Genomic DNA, 24,448 nt, shown 5'->3' with positions numbered 1-24,448 from the left:
TCTACAAAAATTTTGAACATAGGAATATAAAACATGCTGCATGAGAAAATCATAACAAAGATTACAATTCTGAGCAAAATAATGAAGCACCCAATACAAATCTATCCCTGTGTTTGTGCCACGATGGTGAGCCTCGATTCCTGGCTTTCTAGTAACGAACTCTGTGATGGGGCAACGGCACATGTGCCCACAGAGAGGGCTCTGAGTGCCCCTCTGGCACACGTGCCATAGGTTTGCCACCACTGGTGTAGTGTTTAGAGTGATGGAGAGGGAGAGGGAGACCAGGGTTGAAATCCTCACTCAGCCATGAAGCTCATTAGGTCACTGTTTTTCAGTATAATTTACCTCAGTGGGTTGTTGTGGGGATTACAAGAGGATGTGGATAACCTTGAGGTCCATGGAGAAAAAGGTGGGATATAAATGCAATAAAATAAATACAGTCACGTAAATTAAATGTGTGCAAGTTTCAAGTTGACTGTAATTTTAAGCATAGTGGACTGCCTATACAGTATTTAATTTCCGTTTGTTTTTCATTGAAACTTATCCCCCTCACCACGAACCCTTCTGCTCCTTCCTAACAAAAAAGCCTAAGCTTTGTGTGTGTGTGTGTCCCATTGCACACACAAAAACTTACTTCTGAGTGTATACACATACCATTTTACTGTAAGTTAACTATTCAGAGGGCATAATAAGTCTCTTTGCAAAGTTTTCACATTTTCATTTACCATGGAGGGGGGCTGGTTGTGTGTTTAACACCCACTCACATTTATCGTGTGGTAGCATTCATAGAATGTAACTTCTAGGCAAGTGAGCATCAGATCTCAGATGAATCAAACATTGGAACACTGTATCCTGGTGGCTAGAAAGGAAGGAAGGGCAAAGGGGGAAATCTATAGTCAGTCTTTAGAACTAGTAGTCATTGACACCAAGGATTAGAAAACTACTGTATAGTAGGCGGGAAAAGTGCACTAAAGGGGAGAGGTAAATAGTAGCGTTTCTGTGCGCTGCTCTGGTTCGCCAGAAGCGGATTAGACATGCTGGCCACATGACCCAGAAGCTGTATGCCGGCTCCCTCGGCCAATAAAGCGAGATGAGCGCCGCAACCCCAGGGTCGTCCGCGACTGGACCAAATGGCCAGGGTTCCCTTTACCTTTAGTTTTAGGCCTCCAGGAATTTCTAAGCCCTTGCATCTAAACCAGTGGTGTCCAAACTTTTTTCAAAGAGGGCCAGATTTGATGAAGTCAACAGTCAACATGCGTGAGGGCCAACCAATGTTGTTGACCTTTTTTTAGGGTTTTACCCCCATTGTTGAGCTTTTTTTTAGGATTTTAGCCCAAAGTTGTTGACCTTTTTTCAGGATTGAAGCTCTTGAGCTGACAAGTTGGGTGCTGCGTGCATGCGTTTCGAGGAGGGTGATGAACCCACAGCTCTAACACATCGCCGGGGAGGAGGAGAAGGAGGCTATTGGGAGCATTACAGCACTGCTCTCTCTGTCCTGGGCGAAGTGGCAGCCACTCAGTAGGAATGCAGAATGCCAAGGGCCTCCACCAAAGGGGCGGGGAAAGCGCAGCTCAGGCTGCAAACGCCAAGGCTGTTATAGAAAGCGTGGCGTGGCGTGGGAAGCGGCATGTTCCCGAGCAAGGTGTGGAAGGTGCACCCCACGGGCACGACAGGGTCTGCGCATGCCTCGGACAAGCCCTTCCACCCGGCTGCGGCGCCTTCAGCTGGCCACTCCATTGCCTCTGGTGTGCTTGGGGGCACTTGTTCTCTGGCTGCTGTGCCCTTCTGCTGCCCCCTGCCCACCTCTGCTTCCCGCTTGGCTATTCCTCGCCCTCTGAGCTCCTCACTTCTCCGTCTTCCCTCAGTGGGGCTCGCCCACCCCCTGCCTCCTTCCCTCCCTCCCCGCCCACCAGGCTGCGCTGCTGCAGCCTGGAGGCGACAGCACACCTGCATGGCTCCTGCTTAACCCAGCACGGCTTCTCGCAAGCCCCCGTGACGGCAAAAGCCGAAGCCACCCAAGCTGCCCGACCCCTCGTGGCCCTCCTGCACCACCAGACTCCAGAGTAGGAGGAAGAGAAGCGGCCCCGGCAGGGGCCAACCCCCGCCCTCCCCTCGGCAAAAGTGCATATGCACCTTGACCTCTCTCTCTCTCTGGCTCTGCCACAGCCCCAGCCAGGCCCTGCAATGCTTTGCACTCCCGGCCGGACTCCAGCCTCATGGGGGCCCGTTTTAAACTGGGCCCCGGGCCGCAATTAGCCCACAGGCCAGACTTTGGACATGCCTGATCTAAACCATGGGTAGGCAAATTAAGGCCTGGAGGCCAGATCTGGCCCAATTGCCTTCTCAGTCCGGCCCACGGGTGGTCCGGAAATCAGCATGTTTTTACATGAGTCGACTGTGTGGTTTTATTTAAAATGCATCTCTGGGTTACTTGTGGGGCATAGGAATTCGTTCATTTTTTCCCCAGATTATAGTCCGGCCCCCCACAAGATCTGAGGGACAGTGGACTGGCTCCCTGCTGGAAAAAGTTTGCTGACCCCTGATCTAAACAATGCACTCATCAATCAAGTTCTGACTTCACTCATGAGTTAAAAACACTGAGGGGTGGTAGTAGCCAGGCTGACTTATCTCATAGAAATCACTTAGAAGGTGCTTGCAGATTTTACTTCATAACTTTCCATTTCTGAGGACTAGAGACTGTCTTACATTTTTAAAAAAAGCACATACTGGTAATCTGGGCCCGATTTGCAGGCCATTCTAATCCATCCATGCCTGTGAGAGTCTGAAAGGCATTTTTGCTGTGTGCAGTGTGCACAGCAGACACCACATTGTTTTTCTTCCTGCATGGTGTGCTCTTTCTCTGTGTCAATTTAATTGACAGGTATACTTACCAGCAATTCTAATGCTAACTGAGTAATCAATGTTTCCCATTCCTCCATGCTTTAGAAGGGCTGTTTCCCACTCCACCTATCTCCCCATCCCACCCACCTCTCTCCCCCTTTTCTTCCTAATGTCTCAACAACAAAAACTGATTTGTAAAAATGTTATATGGAAAAATATGAGAGAGACATTGCACTACCTTTGTAAATCAAGAAAATCTTTAATAAAAATATATATTTTTAAAAAAGAAGGGCTGTTGGACTGCATGTACATTTCATTGACTGAACTTCCTATGTGGTTGTCTTAAGTTGCAAAATTGTCCTGGGGAGGAGGGATTGTGACGTCATATGTGCCAGCCAATCAACACTTTGCAATCTAGCTTGTACTACAACCTGGCAGAGCCAGTTTTCCCTGAGTTTGATCCTTGAGGGAGTAGTAGGTATGTTTTTGAGAATGTGTGGCATGTTCTTCCAGAATGGCTAAACTCTCCTAGTAATGCAAAATTTTATGCAATCTTGATTAGTTTTTCCTAAATGGATCACAGCAGAAAATGTTCTGTTCAGGAAAGCACAGTGGAAGAATAATTTATTTGAGATCAGTATCCTTACTCATTGACACGTGTTGTATCAGTCAGTGAAAACATAACATTTTTCTAAACTTAATTTATAAGTAATGCAAGAAAATCGAATGTTTTCTTCTTTGTTTGAATCCTTATCTAATCCTCATGGCTATTGGTATTAAAAATCTGATAAAAACAACAGATAATGTATATAAATTCAGGCCACTTTTTCACCAGTAGGACTGGCACTGCTAAACATTTCTACATAGTAGTCAAACAAACACTAGAGTGACCAACTGGCATTAAAAGCTGATACAGTGGTACCTCTGGTTAAGTACTTAATTCGTTCCAGAGGTCCGTTCTTAACCTGAAACTGTTCTTAACCTGAAGCACCACTTTAGCTAATGGGACCTCCCACTGCTGCTGTGCCGCCAGAGCACGATTTCTGTTCTTATCCTGAAGCAAAGTTCTTAACCTGAAGCATTATTTCTGGGTTAGCAGAGTATGTAACCTGAAGCGTATGTAACCCAAGGTACCACTGTATGTGCCTTCTCTGCCTTCTTATCAGTTCTACTAGTCTGTGTGTTGCCCACTCATAAATGAACTGTCAGTAACCCCTATTTTCCTCCATCTGTTAAATAGCATCAATGACACTACCTCTGAATCCCACTTTAAAATACAGTTGGCCCTTTTTACCAGGTTATTTTGGGAGCAGGGGGATGTGGGTTTTTTATTTAATTTGTCCAGAAATGCATGCCTCTGTTTACTGAGGTTATATTTGTCCCTTAGAATGTCTTAAAAAATCATTAGAGAAGGTTACTGCCATACTAGATAAGCAGCAATGTTTTTAACAGACTAGAGAAAATCCTTACTGTGTTATAACAGTGATAACCCAACTCCAAGCTAGAAATCAAAAACAGCTTTACAGTCTACCTGCTACCTTTTGACAACCAGTTCTTTCATTTTGATGTTTAGAGAAGTGCAGGGAGCTTGTTGCACCAGTTGTGCAAAGCAGACCTTGTGCAAGGCAGACAGGCTGTTGTTTCTCTTCTTTTTATTATTACTAGTAAAAGCTTCTAATGCAGAGTCAACTGTTCATAAGACTTCAAGCGTCAGATCGACATTTCAACTTAGAAATTATTGTAGTAAATATTGATGTCATTCTAGTGGAGGCTTCCTCAAACTTGGCCCTCCAGATGTTTTGAGACTACAATTCCCATCATCCCTGACCACTGGTCCTGCTAGCTAGGGATCATGGGATTTGTAGGCCCAATACATCTGGAGGGCTGAGTTTGAGGAAGCCTGTTCTAGTGTGTGTGTTTCATATTTTATCAATGAATATATTTCTTAAAAAGATAAAAATGGCTTTCATTGAGAAATGATTTATTCCTATTTCTTAATATAATAACTTAACTGTAACATTCCTTTTTACAAAAAGCTTTGCCAACCAATCAAACACTTACTAATTTCGAGCGTCCAGTGAGGACTTGTTATTGGTACCGCCACTAGGAGCTGCTCAGTTGGCAGTGGCCTGGTAGGGGGCCTTTTCAGTGATGGTTCCCCGTTTTTGGAATTTCCTCTATAGTGCGGTGCAACTGTCTCCATATTGACTTTCAGGATAAATTTAAAAACATTATTATTATAATATTTATTTATATCTCACCCTTTTCTCAGTCCGGGACTCAGGGTGGCTTACACAGATAAAATAGAAAAAGCTAAAAACATAGAAAAGACAATAATTGAAATGTAATTAAAAACTTAATAGGATTAAGATAGTATAAAAAGATCCATTAAAAATGCAGATACTAAAAACATCACAGTACCAGTCATTTCCTCAAAAAAAGTCAGTTCTAAATGGCCTATTGGAACAGAAATTTGGTCTTCACCTGCCAGTAGAGGACAGACAGTAGGGATGGAGCCAGTGGCGAAGCTCCATGCTCCGGCACCGGGGGTGCAGAGCAGGCAGAGGCATGGCTGGCGAGCATCCTGGGGGCGTGACATGCCACCTGCGGGGGCATGGTGCCCAGCGCGGTGTGTTTCTAGGGGCATCCGTGATGGTACCCCCCTCCCCGATGGTGCCGGGGGCGGTGCGCTCCCCCCACTCCCTGTTCCTCCGCCAGTGGGTGGAGCCAGTCTAACCTCTCTAGGAAGGGAGTTCCAAGTCTGGGAGCAGCCACCAAGACCTGCATCCTCATTCCTATTTACCTAGGCACTGAATGGCTGAAAGAGACTGTTTCTGGCAACCCTGAGATCACGTGTTTTTAAACCTTTTCATAATTTTTACAAAAACATTTTAAACTTTCTTTTTATTATTGAGCTCTTTCAGGAGGAAGGATAGGATATAAACAGAAATAATAATAGGATGGTTATGATGATGCTGTAATTAAGTTCACAGAATTCTTTCTAGTAGCACCTTAGAGACCAACTGAGTTTGTTCCTGGTATGAGCTTTCGTGTGCATGCACACTTCTTCCGTGTATCTGAAGAAGTGTGCATGCACACGAAAGCTCATACCAGGAACAAACTCAGTTGGTCTCTAAGGTGCTACTAGAAAGAATTTTCGATTTTGTTTTGACTATGGCAGACCAACACGGCTACCCACCTGTAACTAAGTTCACAGAAGCTTACTTCGACTCACCTGCACTGTGCTGTTAACACATTATCAGGTAGACAGTAGCAGTTTGTGTGGTGGTGTGGAGCAGCAAAGCCACCTTCTGACATTGGCGTTGCTGCAGTTCACCTGGACAGGCCAGGGCACAGTGCCTGTGAGCTTGGGACTGCATGGGTGTACTAGCAATGCCTGCACAGCCCTGACCTCACCACCACTCTGGCGCTCCCAGCCCCTTTTAGGTAAGCTGCAGAATACTGGTGTCGGGAGGGTGGCTCACTGACAATTACCCAGGGTTAACAACAGAATGCTTATTTGAGGAGCAATGAATGGGATTAGAACTAGTAATTTCCTATACCCATTCCCAGCCAGTCAATCCACCCTACCACCTTCTTCTTCTTCTTCTCTTCTTCTTCTTCTTGGCAAAATGTCTTCTGCCACCACAACTATCATTACACGCTCCCTTCAACTCCTCTTTCCCTAACATACACATATATACACACAACGTAATATACAATTATTTTAATCATAGGAAAAGTTATGTTAGTGGAGCAGTTTAAAATATGTGTACAAAATAATTTGCAATATTGTTTCCAATCAGCAACATGCTGTTAATTTTATTGACAGGTCAAATTGCTAGATTTCCACAGAAATGACTGAGGAAAATGGCTTTTTTTCAGCCTGAACTGACCAGAACTCAGTTCCAGCACATTTCAGGTGGGCTCCATTGCCATTATAAGAGAACAAGAGAGGTGTTCATGGTGAGTTCTGGCACCTCTTTTTCTACAAAAATAGCACTGCTGAGGGGTGTTTAGCTTCTTTATAGTAGCCTAGAGTGTTTGCCAGCATTGTAGTCTAAATACACTTATGTGCAAAATAAGCCCTTTTTAATTTCAGTGGAATTTCAGTCCAAAGCATGTGTTCCTAGGTTTGCAGCCTGTGCTGCAAACTGATAGTGTAAGCAGCATACCAAAGAAAAGTGAGATCCATAGATGTTTGTGGATACATTTATCCTCTCTCATTTATTATTTTGCGGTATTGTTCTGAGTATTTCCCTTTGAAACGTAGCCGAATTCTATGCTCTCTGTTTTGCATAATGCTGAAATATGAAGAGCTCTTCTAAAATACTGTTTGTAAAATGCCAAAAAAACAAACAAACACTCTTAATAGACAACGTTACACATTTTCTAAATAACAGAAATGTTTTATAGGTTTAAAGGTCTTTCTGTCCATTTTTATGAAGAGGCCCGATCCTTAGTAAATTCACATTTGCACTGAACTCTTTAAAATAACATCTCCTATACAAGAGGGAGAACTAGTGAAGCAAATATGTGGTGAGCATCCCAGTCCCCTGCTGAGGAGTGCTGACATGGGCTTAAAGGAATAAACACAAATACAATTAACTATTTTTAAGAACAATAAAGCTATTCAGAATGTAATGCTAAAGGAGCAATAATAAAAAGCAAGGACATTTAGGACAGTGTACTGTATGTATATGTGTATATTGCACTTGCCTGTAAAAGTGGAACATAAAAACTACTGATTTAATCTCTGCATTTGAAAAGCCATCTGCTAAACGCACGCTGAAAGCTTGTCTGTTGGGGGGTGGAATGTAGACAAGACATTAGGGAACTTATTACAGGTTTAATACACTAATATTAAGAATATTCCCCCGAATTCATCTTCTTTGGGTTTCTTTTATTTATCTTCGGCATTTGTATGCCGCCCATTCCGCAATTTTTCTTTGGAATTCAATGGTAGGCTATTTTGCCTTAGTCTGTACACAGATAATCCAGCCAGGTAAAATAAACATGGTGTCCTAAATAATTAAAACATTTGGTTGTTGACACAGAAAGCAAATGTAGGATGTTGGACTTAAACCTGTAAGTCTCAGTTGGTGACTTTGGGTCAGCATCTTTCTTGGAGAAATCTATCACGTAGGATTATTTATGAGGCTAACATAGGATTATCTCCCATGTACACCGCCTTGAGCAATTGGAGGAAGGGTGAGACATAAATATGTTAATGATATAGCATGGCTGATGTATCCTTGGTATGGCAGCACTACAATGTGGAAGATAAGGGAGTCCATTTTGTTCTGCCTTGCTATCCTTTCTGTCATGCTATGTTAAGATAGCTACATGGGAGCCACTTCTCTTTAATCGGACAACATGGATCCTACAGAACTGGCACACTGCTTCTCTGGCAGGATGCTGATTCTGATTGGCACCCATATAATGTGCCCCTTCCCACATGGTTGAGTTACTTAATTCTTTTTTTAAAAGGTTCTGGCTTTAAGCCATTACAAAAAATTAATTCATATTGATAAAACCATGTAAGATAGATTTGGTACTATATATAATCTTACGGAAATACACATGAAAAAATAATTTTCAGAAGAGCAACCATGTTGGTCTTTTGCAAGAAAAAAACAGCAAAGAGTCTTGTGACACCTTAAAGTTAATTTCTTTTATGGCATAATATTTCACGGACTACAGCCAACAATTCTAGTAGAGCCTAAATGTGTGCAAAATGATTCTTCAACCACAGCACTAAAGGCACAATTAGCATTGCTAAGTGACAATACAATTAGAGATTAGATGCATGCAAAATGAGCACAGTGACCCTTAACAACAGTGGTGACTGGCAATAATAGAATTATCTTTGCATCCACTATTAAATTAACTCCTGTAGTAGAACAGGAAACCATTATGTCTGTTCAGCCCCAAATGAATGAAGTTAAACTTTTTCATAAATTGCAATTCAGCAGATTTATGCTGGAGTTTCCCTGTGAAGTTTATTTGTTCCGTAACGGCTACCTTTAAATCAACATAAGGTTCAATTCTTCTCATACTGCTGAATTTTCCCTTTTCTGGTGCCAGATTTGTATACATTTATTCATTTGTGTCAAGATGGGTCTGCTTGACCTATGTACTGTATATGCAAAAGGGCATTGCTGGAAGGTGATAGCATATATCACACTGTAAGATGAGCTGTGAGTGAGCCCATGACGTTGTGGCTAACATTATTAGGTTCTGTAAGACTGCTGCCAGAGTAGATAGGGGGGCAGAGTTGGCATCAGCTGGTCACTTTGTTTGTGTCTCTGTTATATGTCCTATTGTACCTAGTGATGAGCTGTTTTAACTTGTGGTGGATGGGGATACTGCCTGTAAGCAAGACATCAGAAAGAACAATATTCAGAAACCAGTGGGAGTACATTTCAACTTCTGAGAGCATACACTCTGTTGACCTTAAAATTGTCCCTCTTCTTGAACAAAGGAGCTTCAGAGGAGACGCCACTGTGAAACTTTTGAATTACAACTTACAAAGAAGTTCAGTTCTATCCCCTGTGATCTGAATTCAGATAACAGGTTTTTTTTAATCCTACCAGAGGAGTTAATTTACCAATTGCACAAATGCTCACTGTATTTATTTTTCATATACATTTAAGCAATAGTGAAATTATCACAGGCTAGGGGAAAGGGCCCCTTGATAATTACAAATTGTGTCCTCTACTATGTGGCCGCCAAGATGTGGGATAGAAAAAACAAAACAGCTTACTAGGAACCATCAAATGGTGGTTTAAGTCTGATGGAATTTATGCTTGGCTTTACTGATGATGGTGTAGTGATAGCTTGGACAGTATGGTGGCATAGTGTCATACATCTAGGATGTTTTTGTGTGTAATTCTGACAGGCTTTCTAGATAACTCCCATGAGTTTCAGCCAGTATGTCTGAAGGCCAGGGATGATGGGAGTTGTACTCCAGCAACATCTGCAGGACCACATTGTTGGCATGGTCTTAAGTAAATTGCTAACTCCAGTTGGAGCTGTTATAGCAGGGGTCGGCAACCTAAGGCCCATGGGCCACAAGCGGTCCATGGGGGGTAGTTTAACAGGGGATCCCCGCCACCTGCTCGGTCGTCTCCCGTGCGCCGCGCTAAACCGGTGCGGAGTGGGCGGCTTCCCATTGGCTGCAGGAAGCTGCACCCGCCTCCTCCATACCAGAAGGAGCACCGGAAGGAACATTTGCACATGCGCATGTGTGTGCGTGCACTCCAGCCCACCGCGGCATCTGCAGAAACGTGAACCGGCCCAAGCTGCAAAACTTTGCTAACCCCTGTGTTATAGGGTTATGACGATCAGATCAATAAAGATTTTTGTTTTTTAATTTGAGTTTTTATACTTTACATTTTGATGGTCTGGTTTTCTATTAGAGGATTTCTTCAAGTCCTTGGCAAAACTCTTGTTTCCTTGGTATGGTTTGCATATATTACTCTTGTCTTAATTTTTACAGTGTCCAATATCTGAATGAAACACTCTGGCTTCATTCCCATCCAGGCAACATTATGCAGCCATTATAATTGGAGCTGGCTGCTTTTCTTGGCTCTGGAAACACTTTCAAGGGAAAAATGCTAAAAACAAAACACACAAAACTGGCAGTGGTTTGTGTGTGTGTTGTTATCGACAAGCATGCTGGTTGGAACACAGTTTCAAACCTATATGGTATAAATCTAAGTATATACTGGTATATAGAAGCCGTCTTGGGAAACTCTATCAATGTAATGGTTATAGAGCTGGATCAGCGTTGTTCTGCAAAATAGTGTGAGCTAATCACAGATAGTGAACCATGAAGAATGATTACTAATTTATTTTTCTCAACTAAACGACGTGAGAATTTTAAAAAAGAAAGATCATGCTGTCTGACGATTCAGGAGGTTTCTAGAGGCTTCTACTGTAAGTTGTAAGAAGAGGATAGTGTTCTTATTCCTCATGTGACATGTCAAGCTTGTGACTTCGTTTGGACACACTCTATTAAAGGGGCAGAGGAAACAGATCACCAAGTTTAAGCTAACTGCCTCACGTCTGTGTGTTCGTGGCTGGTCTTGTTTAAGGCATCAGGAGAGGTCAGATGTGGTGATGGGGACTTTTGATGAGGAGACAGCTACAGGTCTCACTCAATTTATTCCATCTGTTGAACAAGTCTGTTCAGATAGATTGCTCCCCTGCTCCCATTTCCTTATGTTTTGGGGTGAGAGAATGGGATTTCAAGCTGTAATGTGCCTGGTCATTATTATAAGCCTACCGTGTATATGGTGCAGCATCTGGAATATTGGCCTTGGACCCATGAGTGTAGCCAAGATTTATGGGGGGGGGGGCAGAACCTGAGTTAGTTAAGTATTTTTATTTCTTTACTTGCTTTAGAGGGGACAAGTGCCCCCCTGCCTCCCCTTGGCCGTACCTATGCTTGGACCTTGCTTCAGATCCCTCCTGTGCTACTAGCCTTCCTAAGTTTTATTGGGGAGTTCTTAATTTGCTATAGGCAAATTACACACTCTCAGTCTAACCTACCTAACATGGCGGTTGAGAAGCTAAAGAGTTCCACTCTGAGCTCCTTGGGAAAAGGACACAATATAAAGTAATAAGCTGAGATATCTTGTATCGTTGCAGAAAAAGTAAAACTGAGTGGGGAAGGATATGCATCTGTTTTTAATTCTTATCCATTAATATTTCTATAAACTTTTTGATACTCTTCCCTCCAATCAATATTACTAAACCTTTCTGTAACAGTTCACAGATTTTGTATTTGCACTGTTTACAAGTTAACTACTTTACCACATGCTCTTGGGATCCTTAATGAGTTAAACAACAGTGCATGCAGGGGATGTATGTTGTTTTAGATCTATCCCTGTGAAATACTTTTTGTTGTTGTTGTTGTTGTTGTTGCTTTTTTAAAAAAACTGGTTTCTGGTCTGTGTGAGGATTAAAAAAATACTAGTGATTTACATACATAGTCAAATAATGGTGTAGTTTCATACCACTGTTGACACTATGATGGTTACAACTGTGCAAATGAACCTTTTGGGAAGTGATCTTAATAAAAACTGCCTCAAACCTCCATGTACAGTAAATCATGTGGCTCATACCACATGCTTATTGATGCCTTACAGTTAGTTTATACGATATTTCTTGTGAATGATTTTTCTTTTAGAAATAGATTTTTTTGTGGTTAGTCTTAAGATTCTGTTGTTTGTACTATGTTGCTTAAAAGCCAGGCTTGCTCTGCTGTAGGTTTTGGGATTGTTTGTATAGTGCCATCAATATATCTGAAACGTGACATAGCAAAATAAGTGAAACAAAACAGTTCCTGTTGTGAGGAGCTTGCAATCCAGATTTTAACAGTGGGGAATAGAACAAGGTGTGTGTTGGTAGAGGGGGATGACTTCAAGGAAGTTGTAAGGTATGTGTTTGCATGTGCCTAGATTTTGTTTCAGCTTGGAATGATAACTAAAGAGTTAAGTTAACGGACTGAATTTAGTTGGTTGACATATTCCTAGTTCTCTAGGTAAGAACAGCAAGTTCTTGCCACATTTATCTTAGGTCTGCTTATCTTCACTTCTTGCAAGTCTCAGGTTTCTGTTGAATAAATTGCCACTCATGACGAAATAAGACACTTCTCCTTGTCTTAGATAATCTTAGTGGGGAGTTCCTTATTGTACTCCCTTCTGCCTCTTCCGCCCCACCCCCTTCTTGCCCCCAAATCCCATGTGACTCCTTTGTTGTTTGTTAAAATTCACAGAAAGTTCTCCAGATTGGCACCCCTGGCCAACCCCATCTCAGCATACCTATTGAAATCTGCTTAGTGGGAGGCCAAAGACATGCAAATAGAGAGATTCCCCATGGGGCTAGATGTCAGAGGATAAATTGGATTGCTTCTAAGGACAAAAGGATCCTCCAGGAAAAGCTAGCCTGCCCTAGTTGTGAGCACAGAACAATGTGAGGAATGATTTACTATGTACCCACAGATGTTTTTGGTGTGTGAGGATTCTTTTTATCAGCAAGTAGTATCATAAGCATCACTGTAAGGTTGTGTCTTGCGTAGGGATGATGAAACTATGCATTCTGTCCATATTGTTAATAGGAATACTTTTGCTGCATCCAGACAAGTTAGTTTTCCCTTGTAAATTGCCCTCCTTAAACTCAATATTTGTTCCTCTTGTTAACTAGGTTTTTTGTCTGTGTTTGGAGTGGGGGGAGGCACATAATCCTTATTATATTTGCATTGTACATGCACAGATAGATTTGTTCTAAAATCCTGTGCGAATCAAAGTTGAATGGAAGGTAGAATTTCCCTACAAAAAGCTGTTTTCTCTGCCATCCAAATCAAAGTGATCCAGTATGTGTGTATTTTTAGCTGGCCTTTCCTTTTTAGATTTTACTTTGCAGATATGTAGGTAGTTGATTAGCAGTAATAGACTGAATCAACTGTATATGAGTAGCAGACTTCTATAAAGCTAAAGCTCTGAAACAAAGGAAATCCAGAGTGCCTTTTTCCTTTTGACATTTCTTCATCAATGGCTGTGCTACAATTGTGCTGTCTAGTTAGTTAGTTTTTGTCCATCATTGCGGGGATTCGGTGCTGGAGCTTCCCGTGTGTGAGCCTAGGCCACCCACACACGGGATACCAGTTGCTGGGGGAATGCGGCCAGCGTTCCACGTGCGTATTGGCACGGGCGCCGGCCAAGCCTCATAACCTGAAGTTGCGTGAGTAAGTCGGAAATGATGATGCCTCGGAAATGAATGGATGCCTCGAAAATGAATGGATGCCTCGAAAATAAATGAATGCCTCGAACTAACTTGAAGTTACTTGCGACCTCCTGTACTGTTATCAATGTAAAAGCAATTAAACTAAGGGCAAAGTTAAAGCACTAAGGTGAAACCCCTGACGTTTTTCAAAATTAAATAAAAACCTTTTCCCCCAATAAAGACAGACACCGATATATCTTTTATGGCTTTGGCTGACCCGCATAGGCTTCTTTACACTTTGCTGTTCCTAGCCCTATGCTAAGGTTCCCTAAACTCTCAGTCCCTGCACCGCCAAATCTTCCGCAATACTAAACTAAATAAAACTAAACCGCCAAATCTTCCGCGATCTAAACCTAAGCTAGGTCTAAGGGCTACCTAACCTTCACCACCAAGTTTTCCGCGATCTAGACCCTAACTACCACCTGCACGCGCTTCCAACCCATCCAGCCCGTCCAACCCGCTCCCTTAAACTAAACTTAACCCAACTAAAGATAAAAGAACTAAGATGCCTAAGCGGGGAGCCTCAGCCTTTTATTGGTTACCAAGAGTGACATCACGATTGATAAATTTACCAATGAGATCGCTGTTGCTGCCCCCCAAAAAGGCGGGAAGCAGAATAAACGTCCATTGACAACTTCAAAAACCTCTGGAACTATGCTTTTTGGGCGGAGTGATCTTCAGTGGCAAACTGCTCACTGAGTTTACTTTTACTTTCACTTTAGAACGGAAGGATACTAAAAATAGTACTTAAATAAACCATTAATATAAACAAATAACCGCGGATCTTAACGGATCCACGAAGTGTATTCCGACACATCATTAAAAATATATTCTCTGCAGTATTTCTTCCACTAGAGGAATGATTCATGTTCTAAAGCTGGACAGCCTATTTCTTGTTTATATACCGTATATACTTGCGCATAAGCCGACTTTTTCAGCCCATTTTTTGGGCTGAAAAAGTCGCCCTCGGCTTATGCGCAAGTGAGGCGGGCGGTGGGGAAGGAAAAGCAGAGAGAAAGAGCTTCTCTCCGCTTTCCTTGGGTAGGAAAAGCAGAGAGAAAGAGTTTCTCTCCGCTTCCCTCCCCCCCCACCCCACCAGGAAATGCGCAGGATGGAGATCTGAGAGCGTCTTCTCCGATCCCGCACGATCCCATCCCGTGCGTTTGCAGCTGTCTGCGAGGTCCTAGCGCCTCCAGACACAAGCTAGAAGGGTAAAGACGCCTCTGCCTCCACTCACCAGCAGAAAGGCACAGAATGGAGGATCGGAGAAGCACTGCACAATGCTTCCCCCTCTGTCAGTTGGGGGGGGGGGAGAGAAGTGGAGAGAAGCTCTTTCCTGCAAAAGGCACAGGACAGGATCAGAGAAGCTGGGGGCATTGGCTTGCCAAGGGTTAAAAAGGATTGAGTGGGATTCCTAGAGAGGTCAGGAAATACCAAGCCCACCTACAAAAGGAGGAGGGGGCCTTTGTCTCTCTCTTCTGCATGTGCTGCATCCCAGGCGCCTCCTGAATCCAGTGAGTCTCTGCTCATCTTGCAAAGGGTCCATTGGGGAGAAGAGGGGGTCCCTGGGATGAAGGGGAGGGTGCAGGGAGGACCCCCAAGTCAAGGAACAGAGGCTCTTGCCCCCCTCCTCTCTGCAAAGCCCAGGAGGAGGCAAGGTCACAGGAGCTCTGCAACTCTTATCTTCCTTTGGATCCATTCACAGCTTGGCTGTTTGGGAAGGGAGGGTTCTTTGGGGAGGGAAGAAAAGGGCCTGAAAATAAACCCCCTCACACTCAGGAATCAGTCCCATTTATTGATAGAGGTTGTAGGGGGATGGAAATATTGGACATAAAATACACCAAAGAAATAAAAAGGAAAGCCTAACTGTTGGAAGAGGGGAGGGGGCAAATAAAAGAAAGCGCTTATTCCTGTGGTGCAGAGTCAAGCCTATGGAACTCCTTGCCCCTGTTTTTCTTTGAAATAAATATTCAAAAACATTTAATCTACTGATGTCTCAATTAATGTAATTTTATTTATTTTTAGTTTTGAAATTTACCAGTAGTTGCTGCATTTCCCACCCTCGGCTTATGCGCAAGTCAATAAGTTTTCCCAGTTTTTTGTGGTCAAATTAGGTGCCTCGGCTTATATTTGCGTCGGCTTATACTCGCGTATATACGGTATGTTTCACAGGAATACTTTCTCTTTAGGGCTATAACACTGCATTGCCTGTTTCTGATGAAGATCTAAGTTATAATTAAATTCCTGAAGAACAGTTGAAGTTCCTATTGACTGCAATGGGGGTGTTCCAGCCTCTGATCGTTGAGTTGCGGGAATATTTAAATATGAATCGGTGAGTATTGTATTCTGTTTTAAACTTGTTTTATGTCTGGCCTGTATTTTTTCTCTTTCGCATGCATGCACACATGCTTTAATTCAGCAAATTGAGCAAACAAGAGTGCTTGTTGTATCAGCACCTGCAGAGGAAAGAAGCCCATATGCTTATGACCTGGAGCTAATATACCCTCTGTGTATGCGGGGCTCCTTTTATTGTGGCCATTTTCTTGTACAGTATTCCTGCTATTCCTGAAGAGTATTAAAGGAATAATTATGTCCTGCTGATAATGTATCCCATGGTTTTAGACAAATCTGCAAAGTGAATTGCATAAGGTACCACTTCCTATTGCGAGCACACGCGCTGAACCCCTCTTTTCCTTGGCCTTCGCCGCCCCACCCCCAGCCGGCCGTCCATTGTCCTCCCAGGCTGGGGGCGGGAATATAGCCACCCTGACCCAGGTGGGAGGCACCAGACCAGGTAAGCCCGCTCAATGTCGCAAACCCAGCCCACCTGTTGGGAAGGGAGGGCGGAAATTGCTTTGTAGGAGGATTTTGCTTAACACCCTTGATTAATAGGATAAAAATTTTAAAATATGCCGGCAAGTATCTAAGTAAATTTGTTGCTATTGCCATTTTAAAGGAAGAAACTGAGATTATCAGCTCTTTTCCATTAATGCTGCAGGTACAAGCATAGCTTAATGACAGTATAACTTTGTATTATGTAAGAACTCAGTAGCTTCCATTTACGTATATTGAAAGTTACAAGGCCAACTTTCTGTTTACAAATAGTCCTGACAAAGATGCTAGACCTTTAAAAGAAATGTTACAAATTAATGCAATACAACACAAGGTTTATCATTTATTTATAAATTCTGCCATAAGTGTACATTGTACATTTATTCTGTATGTCCTAAAAATGTTGCCAAGACCGGGTTTTTTTTCCATTTATTTTATTTATTAGTGCCATGTTTGTCAATGTGAATAGGTATACCAACTTTCCATTGCGTTTATTTTGAAATTTTCTGTGTCGCCAAGTATTCTTGGAGCAATTTACAGAATAGAAATAAAACGGATGTAATGGAAACATAAACAAACTGAAGTAGAAGTCAGCAGCTAAAAGCTGGCAGCAATAAAGTCATCACTGTTTCACAGTTAGAAACCTGGGACAACTAAAAGATCTCTGCCTGGTTCTGAAAAGATAACAAAATAGGCACAAGGTGAGAATTTCATTAATTGGGCAGCAGAATGAGAAAACCCGCAGCTACGGCTGCCTCACTTGTGATGGTTTCATCTGCAGTGGGGAACCCCTGCTAATTTAGTTACGGGGCCATATTCCTTAAACCACACCCACTTGTGACATCAGGTGTCGGAAAGGAGAAAACATGGCTATAAAGGAATAATTGAGAGCTTTAACATTTGCTTTCAGTTTTTCCTTGGCCAGCAGAGCCCACCCCGTCCTGCATCAGCTGCATCCTGCAGTTCACAATCAGAGCTCCCAAGCATAGTTGATCTCTGCAGAAATGGAGCATTGCAGGAGTGCTGACCAGCTGATTGGCAGTGACTGCAGCACCCACGGGGACCTGCTTAAGGGATCTTGCTTTGCAATCTGCTCAAGTTCAAGTAAGTCTGCAAAGGAACTTCTTTCTGCAAAGGGAAGCAATGTACCTGGCATCCTGGATCCCACCCACGTATCACACTGGTCTGCAAGGGTGAGGGATTTCAGGATCCAGTCCACTGGCCATATCTGTTTCTCCACCCCCAGTGAGGAAGTTAAGAAGCGTGGAGGATAGGATGGAACCTTGCGGGACTCCAACAAAACAAAACATATTATTTATTATTTGTTTGTTGCATTTATATCCCGCCTTTTTCTCTGAGGAGCTGAAAGTTGCATACAAGGTTCTCCCCCCCCCCCCTCATTTAATTCCCATAACAACCCATTGAGGTAGGTTAGGCTGAGAGGCAGGGACTGGCCCAGTTTCACCCAGTGAGTTTCATGGCCAAGTGGCGATTTGAGGCCTGGTCATCATCCGACGCTGCAGTGTCATTGGACTGAGCAGAAACCTCTCAGCACCACATTCTTGAATCAGCTAACCAGCTTGCAGCACAACCACTGCAACATGGTACCTGCAAACACTAATCTGGAGAGTCCATCTGAGGTCATATTTTGGTTTGTAAGCATGCTTTAAACTTCATTTCCCTGGTTCAGACATCACAGAAAACTGGCTTATGAAGAGAGGGAAGGGGGAGTGCACATGCACAAGGCTCATTCCCAGTCTGATATAACAGGGGCATATTGGACAGGAACCATGATGTGTGAATCTGGCTTTGGTGTTATTTATAATACTTAGCCCTAAGTCAGATATGTTTCCCCTAGTTTTGTTTTGTTTTTTAAATACAAAGGTTGCATTTAATTTGGTAATAGATAGAATGCCATGTTTTGGTTTTAAAAACATTAAAGTGCAGGTTTAAATATATTTGTTGGTATTAAATTCAATTTTTTAAAAGGTTTTTCATTTTTAAAAAGAAAAGCATTACTATATATGAAACATTTGAAAAATCAGATTTAAAATTCTATTTTTAATTAACTCTTGATTTTTATTGACTCTGCCTCAAAGAGAATTCCTGGGCCAATGTTGTTGTATAAGGATGGGTAGGATGCCTCTGCAAATTGTCTGTGGTTTACAAAAGGTCTGGTTATCCTTGTAAGCCTGTTCATTCTGGAGAATTTCAAGGCTAAGTAAGCTTACTATGTAATGTTAATTACAGTTTCTGGAAGAAATGTTCTGTTTTCCACCTATCACGAATGATAGTGGTTCCCTACCAGTTGATGTAGATTCCTGAGAAATTTCAAAACAATAGAAAACAAAAATAATCCTTAAATATTAGTTCAGAATTAAGTTGAAACAAATATGTAGATGTGGACATATTGGCCTTGTTTGCATGTAACACTAAGCTAGACCACGGTTTAGCACAAATGTGCTGCCTCCCAGGGAGGTGACAGCTGCTTTGTTGCTCCACTAGGCCAAGGTTTTTCTTACCTGGGATCATGGTTAGACACTCTGTTTTTTAACCACAATCTGTAGCAAATGTTTGGTCTTTGCTACAGCTCAGGATTGCTGAAGCTCTATATAATTCATAACTTAGTTTGTTCTTGAAGAGCTAAGCCTTGAAAAATAGCATGATAAGAAGTCTATTAAAGCAGCATAATATGATTTAGTAATATTATTTTTAGTGAATAAATGTATTCTGTGCAGTAATGTGCCTTTCCTGGCATGAAATTCAGGTTGCGTACAAATGAGACATTGACCTTATTTGTATGCAGTGCTAAACTATGGTTTAGCAATATGTGAACAAGTCTTGGGCCCTGTACATGACTGCTGCCAGGAAGAAATGTGGAAGTGCAGCCACACTGGATGAAAAGGCAGAAGAACGCAAGCCCAAGACTTTACTGTGGCTTACCCTTGTAATGCTAAACCATACTTAAGCTTTATGTGTGAGTCAGACCATTGTGTGTTTAGAGATTGTGCAGTCCAATTTTAATTTTGTTTCTACAACATATGGCCAATGAGTAAACCCTACACAAATCTGGAGTCCCTAAGACAGTTGGATGGCGCCTTGTACGCCTCCTTCCAGCAACTCCTGCAGCCAAGCTGGTGCCAAATATATGGCTCTGCTTTCCTTTGCACCACATCAGCCAAGCCAAGGGGTGGTGGTCTTGTTGTCTGGGCAGCCCAGGACCTCTATACACACTGCCCAGGCTTTTCGTGTGGTTTTTAAAACTTTTTTTTTAATGCGTGCAGTTACTTAAGTTCTTTTCTGTCTCCTTTGCAAGGTTAAAGCAGTGGAGCTTTATGTGAGACATGGATAGATGCAAACATGTTGGGCGGCTACGACTTGCCCAGGACCATTCTATTCTGAACCCCCAGAAGTGGCACTGCATGGACTGCAACACCACGGAATCTGTTTGGGCCTGCCTGAAATGCTCCCATGTGGCTTGTGGAAGATATATTGAGGACCATGCGCTTAAACATTTCGAAGAGACCGGGCATCCTTTGGCTATGGAAGTTAACGACCTGTACGTGTTTTGTTACCTTTGCGAAGACTATGTGTTGAATGATAATCCCGAGGGTGACCTGAAATTGCTTAGAAGTTCTCTATCTGCAATTAAAAGCCAGAAGCATGACCCGTCTGCTAAAAGTGGTAGGACGCTACGGTCAATGGCTTTGGGGGAGGATGTTTGCAGTCATCAAAGGGCCCCTCAGGGAAAGCCTCAGATGCTTACAGCTCTCTGGTACAGACGGCAGTCATTGCTAGCAAAAGCACTACGGACCTGGTTTGATAAGAGTTCTAGAGGCCAGCGAAAACTAGAACAAAAGAAACAATTGGAAGAACTGGAGAGGAAGAAGGAAGTGGCCAGGCAGAGGCGTCAAGAAATGAAGCGGAGATTGCTGGAGGAATTGGCAAACACGCCTCCAAGAAAAAGTGCCCGGCTTTTGTCGCACATCCGCAGAGAGAATCTCATTCCTCGGAAATTCAGAGATATGGAAGCAAGTTCCCCTACCTCAAGACGAGTGCAGAATAGCAAATTCAAACAATTCTATTCCATCCGGCGTAAGCCTCAAATGACTCCTGGCGTGACTGGACTAAAGAATCTAGGAAACACATGCTATATGAACTCAATCCTTCAAGTTTTAAGTCACCTCCAAAAGTTTAGAGAATGTTTCTTGACGCTGGATCTTTGTGAAACTGAAGAACTCTTAGCTAAGACCGTGAATGGAAAGTCTAGAATGTCTGGAAAGCTGGTCAATGGGCCTGCTCCAACCGAGTCAGGGAGGAATGATCAACTGGGCTCATATGGCAGGCAGAGCCTGCCAGCTGGCTTAAATGGCGGGTCCTCAATAAGCAAAAGTTTAGAACTTACACAGCCCAAGGAGCCAAGTTCAAAGCACATCTCTCTCTGTCACGAACTGCACACGCTCTTCAGAGTCATGTGGTCTGGGAAGTGGGCCTCGGTCTCTCCTTTTGCCATGCTGCACTCTGTGTGGAGTTTGATTCCAGCGTTTCGAGGTTATGACCAGCAAGATGCTCAGGAATTTCTTTGTGAATTGTTGGACAAAGTGCAGCAGGAGTTGGAATCTGAAGGAACAAAACGCAGGATCCTTATCCCTTTTTCACAGAGGAAGCTCACCAAGCAGGTCCTGAAGGTGGTGAACACCATCTTTCATGGGCAGCTGCTCAGTCAGGTATGCATGTTAGCCAAATTTGTATTTATCAAAGCTAGAGACACTTTTTGGTGACAATATTTATGAATAACCAAATATTAATGCATGTATCTGGCAAAAGGAGAAATTTTTGTATACCTTAAGTGAAATTTGTCATTTTCAGCATATTTCTCTAATGGAACAAAATTATAGTAGTAGAAGTGGTAGTAGTAGTAGTAGTAGTAGTAGTATTTTATTGCAATTGTGGGGGACTTTGAGGTTTAGCAGAAGTTTCAGGTGGGGGGATTAATTTCCCTTTTCAGCAATTCATGCTGCTAGCAGAACAATGTTAGAGTCTTTGCTATAGTTTATACTTACTATTCCAAATATGGCTGGGGGTAGATAGGCTTTGTTTATATAATGGGTGTGGGGTTTTGTTTTTTGTTTTTTTGGCAAAGCTTGACTGTGGCACTATTTTTTCTCTCCTCCTAGTTAGGTGCTCTTGGCTGCTTCTACTTAGCTTTTGCAAACTACATTGTTAACCCATCAGAATCTTTTGGGAGAATGAGGTAGAGTTTTCTCCCGCACTCCTGTTTTTGTTTTCATTTTTGCAAAATATCTTAATATGTTCCTCATTCAGAAGCTCCTAGCTATATAATACTCTAAGTAGATATTATAGGTAGTTCTCATGTAACACCATGCTGTGGTGGCTTGGCATTACATGAGTGAATCTTGGACTTTCAAGATTCCTTTCCTCACAAGCTCTGACCCCTACCCCACCCCACCTTCTGGTTCATGTCATTACATCCAAATTAACAAACTTTGCTTTCCTTATATCAGTGCATATAATGCCATTGGCTTTAAGTATCAATTGGAGCTATGTTGTAGTATGCGTCTTTTCACAGGTTTGGTCTAGCAAACTGGGTAAAATACATCAGTTCTTCCTGGTGAAGCAGTTAACAAAAACAAACCTATTACCCACTAAACAGCAATATTGGTATCATATAACATAATATCCTCTTGAACATACCAATACACTGAAGAACTACCATTCTGCAACTCATTATAGCGATGAAGAAAATTAAATAGATGTGGGCATTTATCAATAAATCAAGTTAGAGGAATTACTTAATGGAGTTGAATTTTGTAAATATATGAATTTTGAATGAAAAGTTTTAATTTGAGCAAATAATTCAGGCCTATTAAGAACTTCATTTTAACAGAATTGAAGTCATAGTAGCCATAGATTTCAGTAGGACTGAATTCATTCTTACGCTAGAGAGTTGTACAAAGACAGTGTGATCACACAACAGAATTTTTTCTGAAGATGCCTCTCTTTCCGTATCTGGGAATTTCCAAGCACAACCTCTCTCTTACAGATTGTTACAGACTTAGAGCACAAAATAAGCCATATTTTCTTGGCTGCTAAGCCTCAATCACTGGCCTCACAATGTCTTATGAGAAGGTATCTGTATAAATGTATGTCTTAATAAATAAATCTTTTCTTGCTAGGTCACCTGTATAACATGTAACTATAAATCTAATACTGTGGAACCTTTCTGGGATCTTTCCCTGGAATTTCCTGAACGGTATCACTCCATCAACAAAGGGATTGTGCCTGTTAATCAGACGGAGTGCATGCTGACTGAAATGTTGGCCAAATTCACAGAAACAGAAGCTTTGGAAGGGAGGATTTATGCATGTGACCAGTGCAACAGTAAGTGAAAGACTGTTGTGTTCCTTACAGATTTAATTTTCCATTGTGCCTGGTGACACTAACAGGTGCTCCTTCCATGATTCTTGACCTTAAACAGTTCCAAATAAAAAGTTGTTAATAATAAACAATGCTATATAGTCCCATCAGCGATATTGATGTTGAACATCACAGAATGTAAAAGGGTTTTACTCCACTTAGAACTATACTGAAATGTTACTGGAAGTAACAGGAAGAAGTCCTATATTATTATTATCATTATTTGCCAGATTGCTAAAACAGAGTTTTTCTAATCGAATAGGGTAGAGACATGGGAGTAGGAAGAACCTGTTCTTTTTAGGGTCTTTTATGTTCTGAAAAACAGAAAGGAAAACAATGAGGAAAAGCAGTAATGTCTCCAGAAGAATAACAACTACAGTGATTCCATCATCCAATGCTAAGGTTATGCATGTTTATGGTGAAAATGCAGACAGGCTGGAACTGTGTTGTTTGCTTTTTAAAAGAAACTGATAACAATAAAACAGCATTCAACAATTGAAATTAATTATATAAATTGGGTAAGCTTGCATACCCAATTGATCTGCTGAATTTACAGAGCCATTCCATTCTTTCTGTATTGGAGAGAACTGTTCCCTCCCACCCTTCTTGGTGACAGCTTCTGGTACAGATGACAGGCTTCTGTCTGGTTTAAGGAAGTTTCAATTGCAGATTAAAAGTTGCTTGGGTTGGTTTTGGCAGAATTTGGGTTGTTGGTTTTTTTGTTTTGTTTCAGGATGCTGTTAAAAACTGGAATAGAATTTGAGAGACTTAGGTAAGGGGTTCTTCACTACAGAAAACACCATACTTCACTGTTGTAGCCTTCCTCAAGCGTTTAGCTACACACATTTTCATGTGTTCTTTTTTGTGTAATCATGAAGACAAAGAATGGCCTATTTTTAAACATTGACATTGAGGATTTCTTGCATTTGAAGCTTTGCTTTGAATTTGTCAGTACAATAGTACCCTGGAAACAGGTTAATACACCCGTGCTTGCATATTATCTCCAATTTTATTTGTGGGTTGTTGTCATAGGATTGGGGTACATAACTATAATTTTTTGCCAAGCACACTTTGCCAAATTCAAGATATGTTAGCATTCCTTCGTTTCCTTTTGATAATTATTCAAAGTTGCCATGTAGTCTCAAAAATAGTGTGTATTGAGGTTGCAGAGATAAAACCTTGGGATACTATTTGAGATAAGGGAACTATGACTTTTAGAATAGGATATAAATCATAAATGATCAAGGAGAAACTATAGATGTCAACCATAATGTATGGCTGGAAATGGTTTTTATTCAGACTTCCTATATCAAAATAGGTTCAGGTGGGTATTTGTCATTTATTTTTAAATGCTGTAGGTTTTCTAGGGATTGGTATCACAGTAGAGTGAGGAGCTGTGGAAAAGACTTTGATGACATGTTTATTCTTGAGATATAAACAAAGAGTCTTCTGGCATCTTAAAAGACTTAAGAGTAGGTTTAGAAGTAATACTGTCCTCCAAACCATAGTTTGTATGATTAGCCCTGCGTTTGCACATAATCTCCTC

At 41.9% G+C, this 24,448-nt stretch overlaps 1 protein-coding gene across 6 annotated transcripts in view; it reads left to right on the top strand.

Annotated features, from left to right (window-relative positions):
* USP49 (ubiquitin specific peptidase 49) overlaps positions 1-24,448 on the top strand; it is a 47,972-nt gene that overhangs the window by 19,514 nt on the left and 4,010 nt on the right. For 3 of the 6 annotated variants that reach the window (XM_033152696.1, XM_033152694.1, XM_033152699.1), the window contains exons 2-4: positions 15,822-15,964; positions 19,781-21,191; positions 22,662-22,866. In XM_033152696.1, the coding sequence (XP_033008587.1) occupies positions 19,809-21,191; positions 22,662-22,866 (1,588 nt within the window). In that variant the 5' untranslated portion in view covers positions 15,822-15,964; positions 19,781-19,808. Of the gene's footprint in view, positions 1-15,821; positions 15,965-17,374; positions 17,569-19,780; positions 21,192-22,661; positions 22,867-24,448 lie in introns of all 6 variants that reach the window. The other 3 variants (XM_033152695.1, XM_033152698.1, XM_033152697.1) reach the window with 3 other exon arrangements.

This window comes from Lacerta agilis, chromosome 6 (assembly GCF_009819535.1).
Source record: "Lacerta agilis isolate rLacAgi1 chromosome 6, rLacAgi1.pri, whole genome shotgun sequence".
Classification (NCBI taxonomy): Eukaryota; Metazoa; Chordata; class Lepidosauria; order Squamata; family Lacertidae; genus Lacerta; species Lacerta agilis.
The sequence above is the reverse complement of the archived record's forward strand: the minus strand, read 5'-3'. Positions and strand labels throughout refer to the sequence as shown.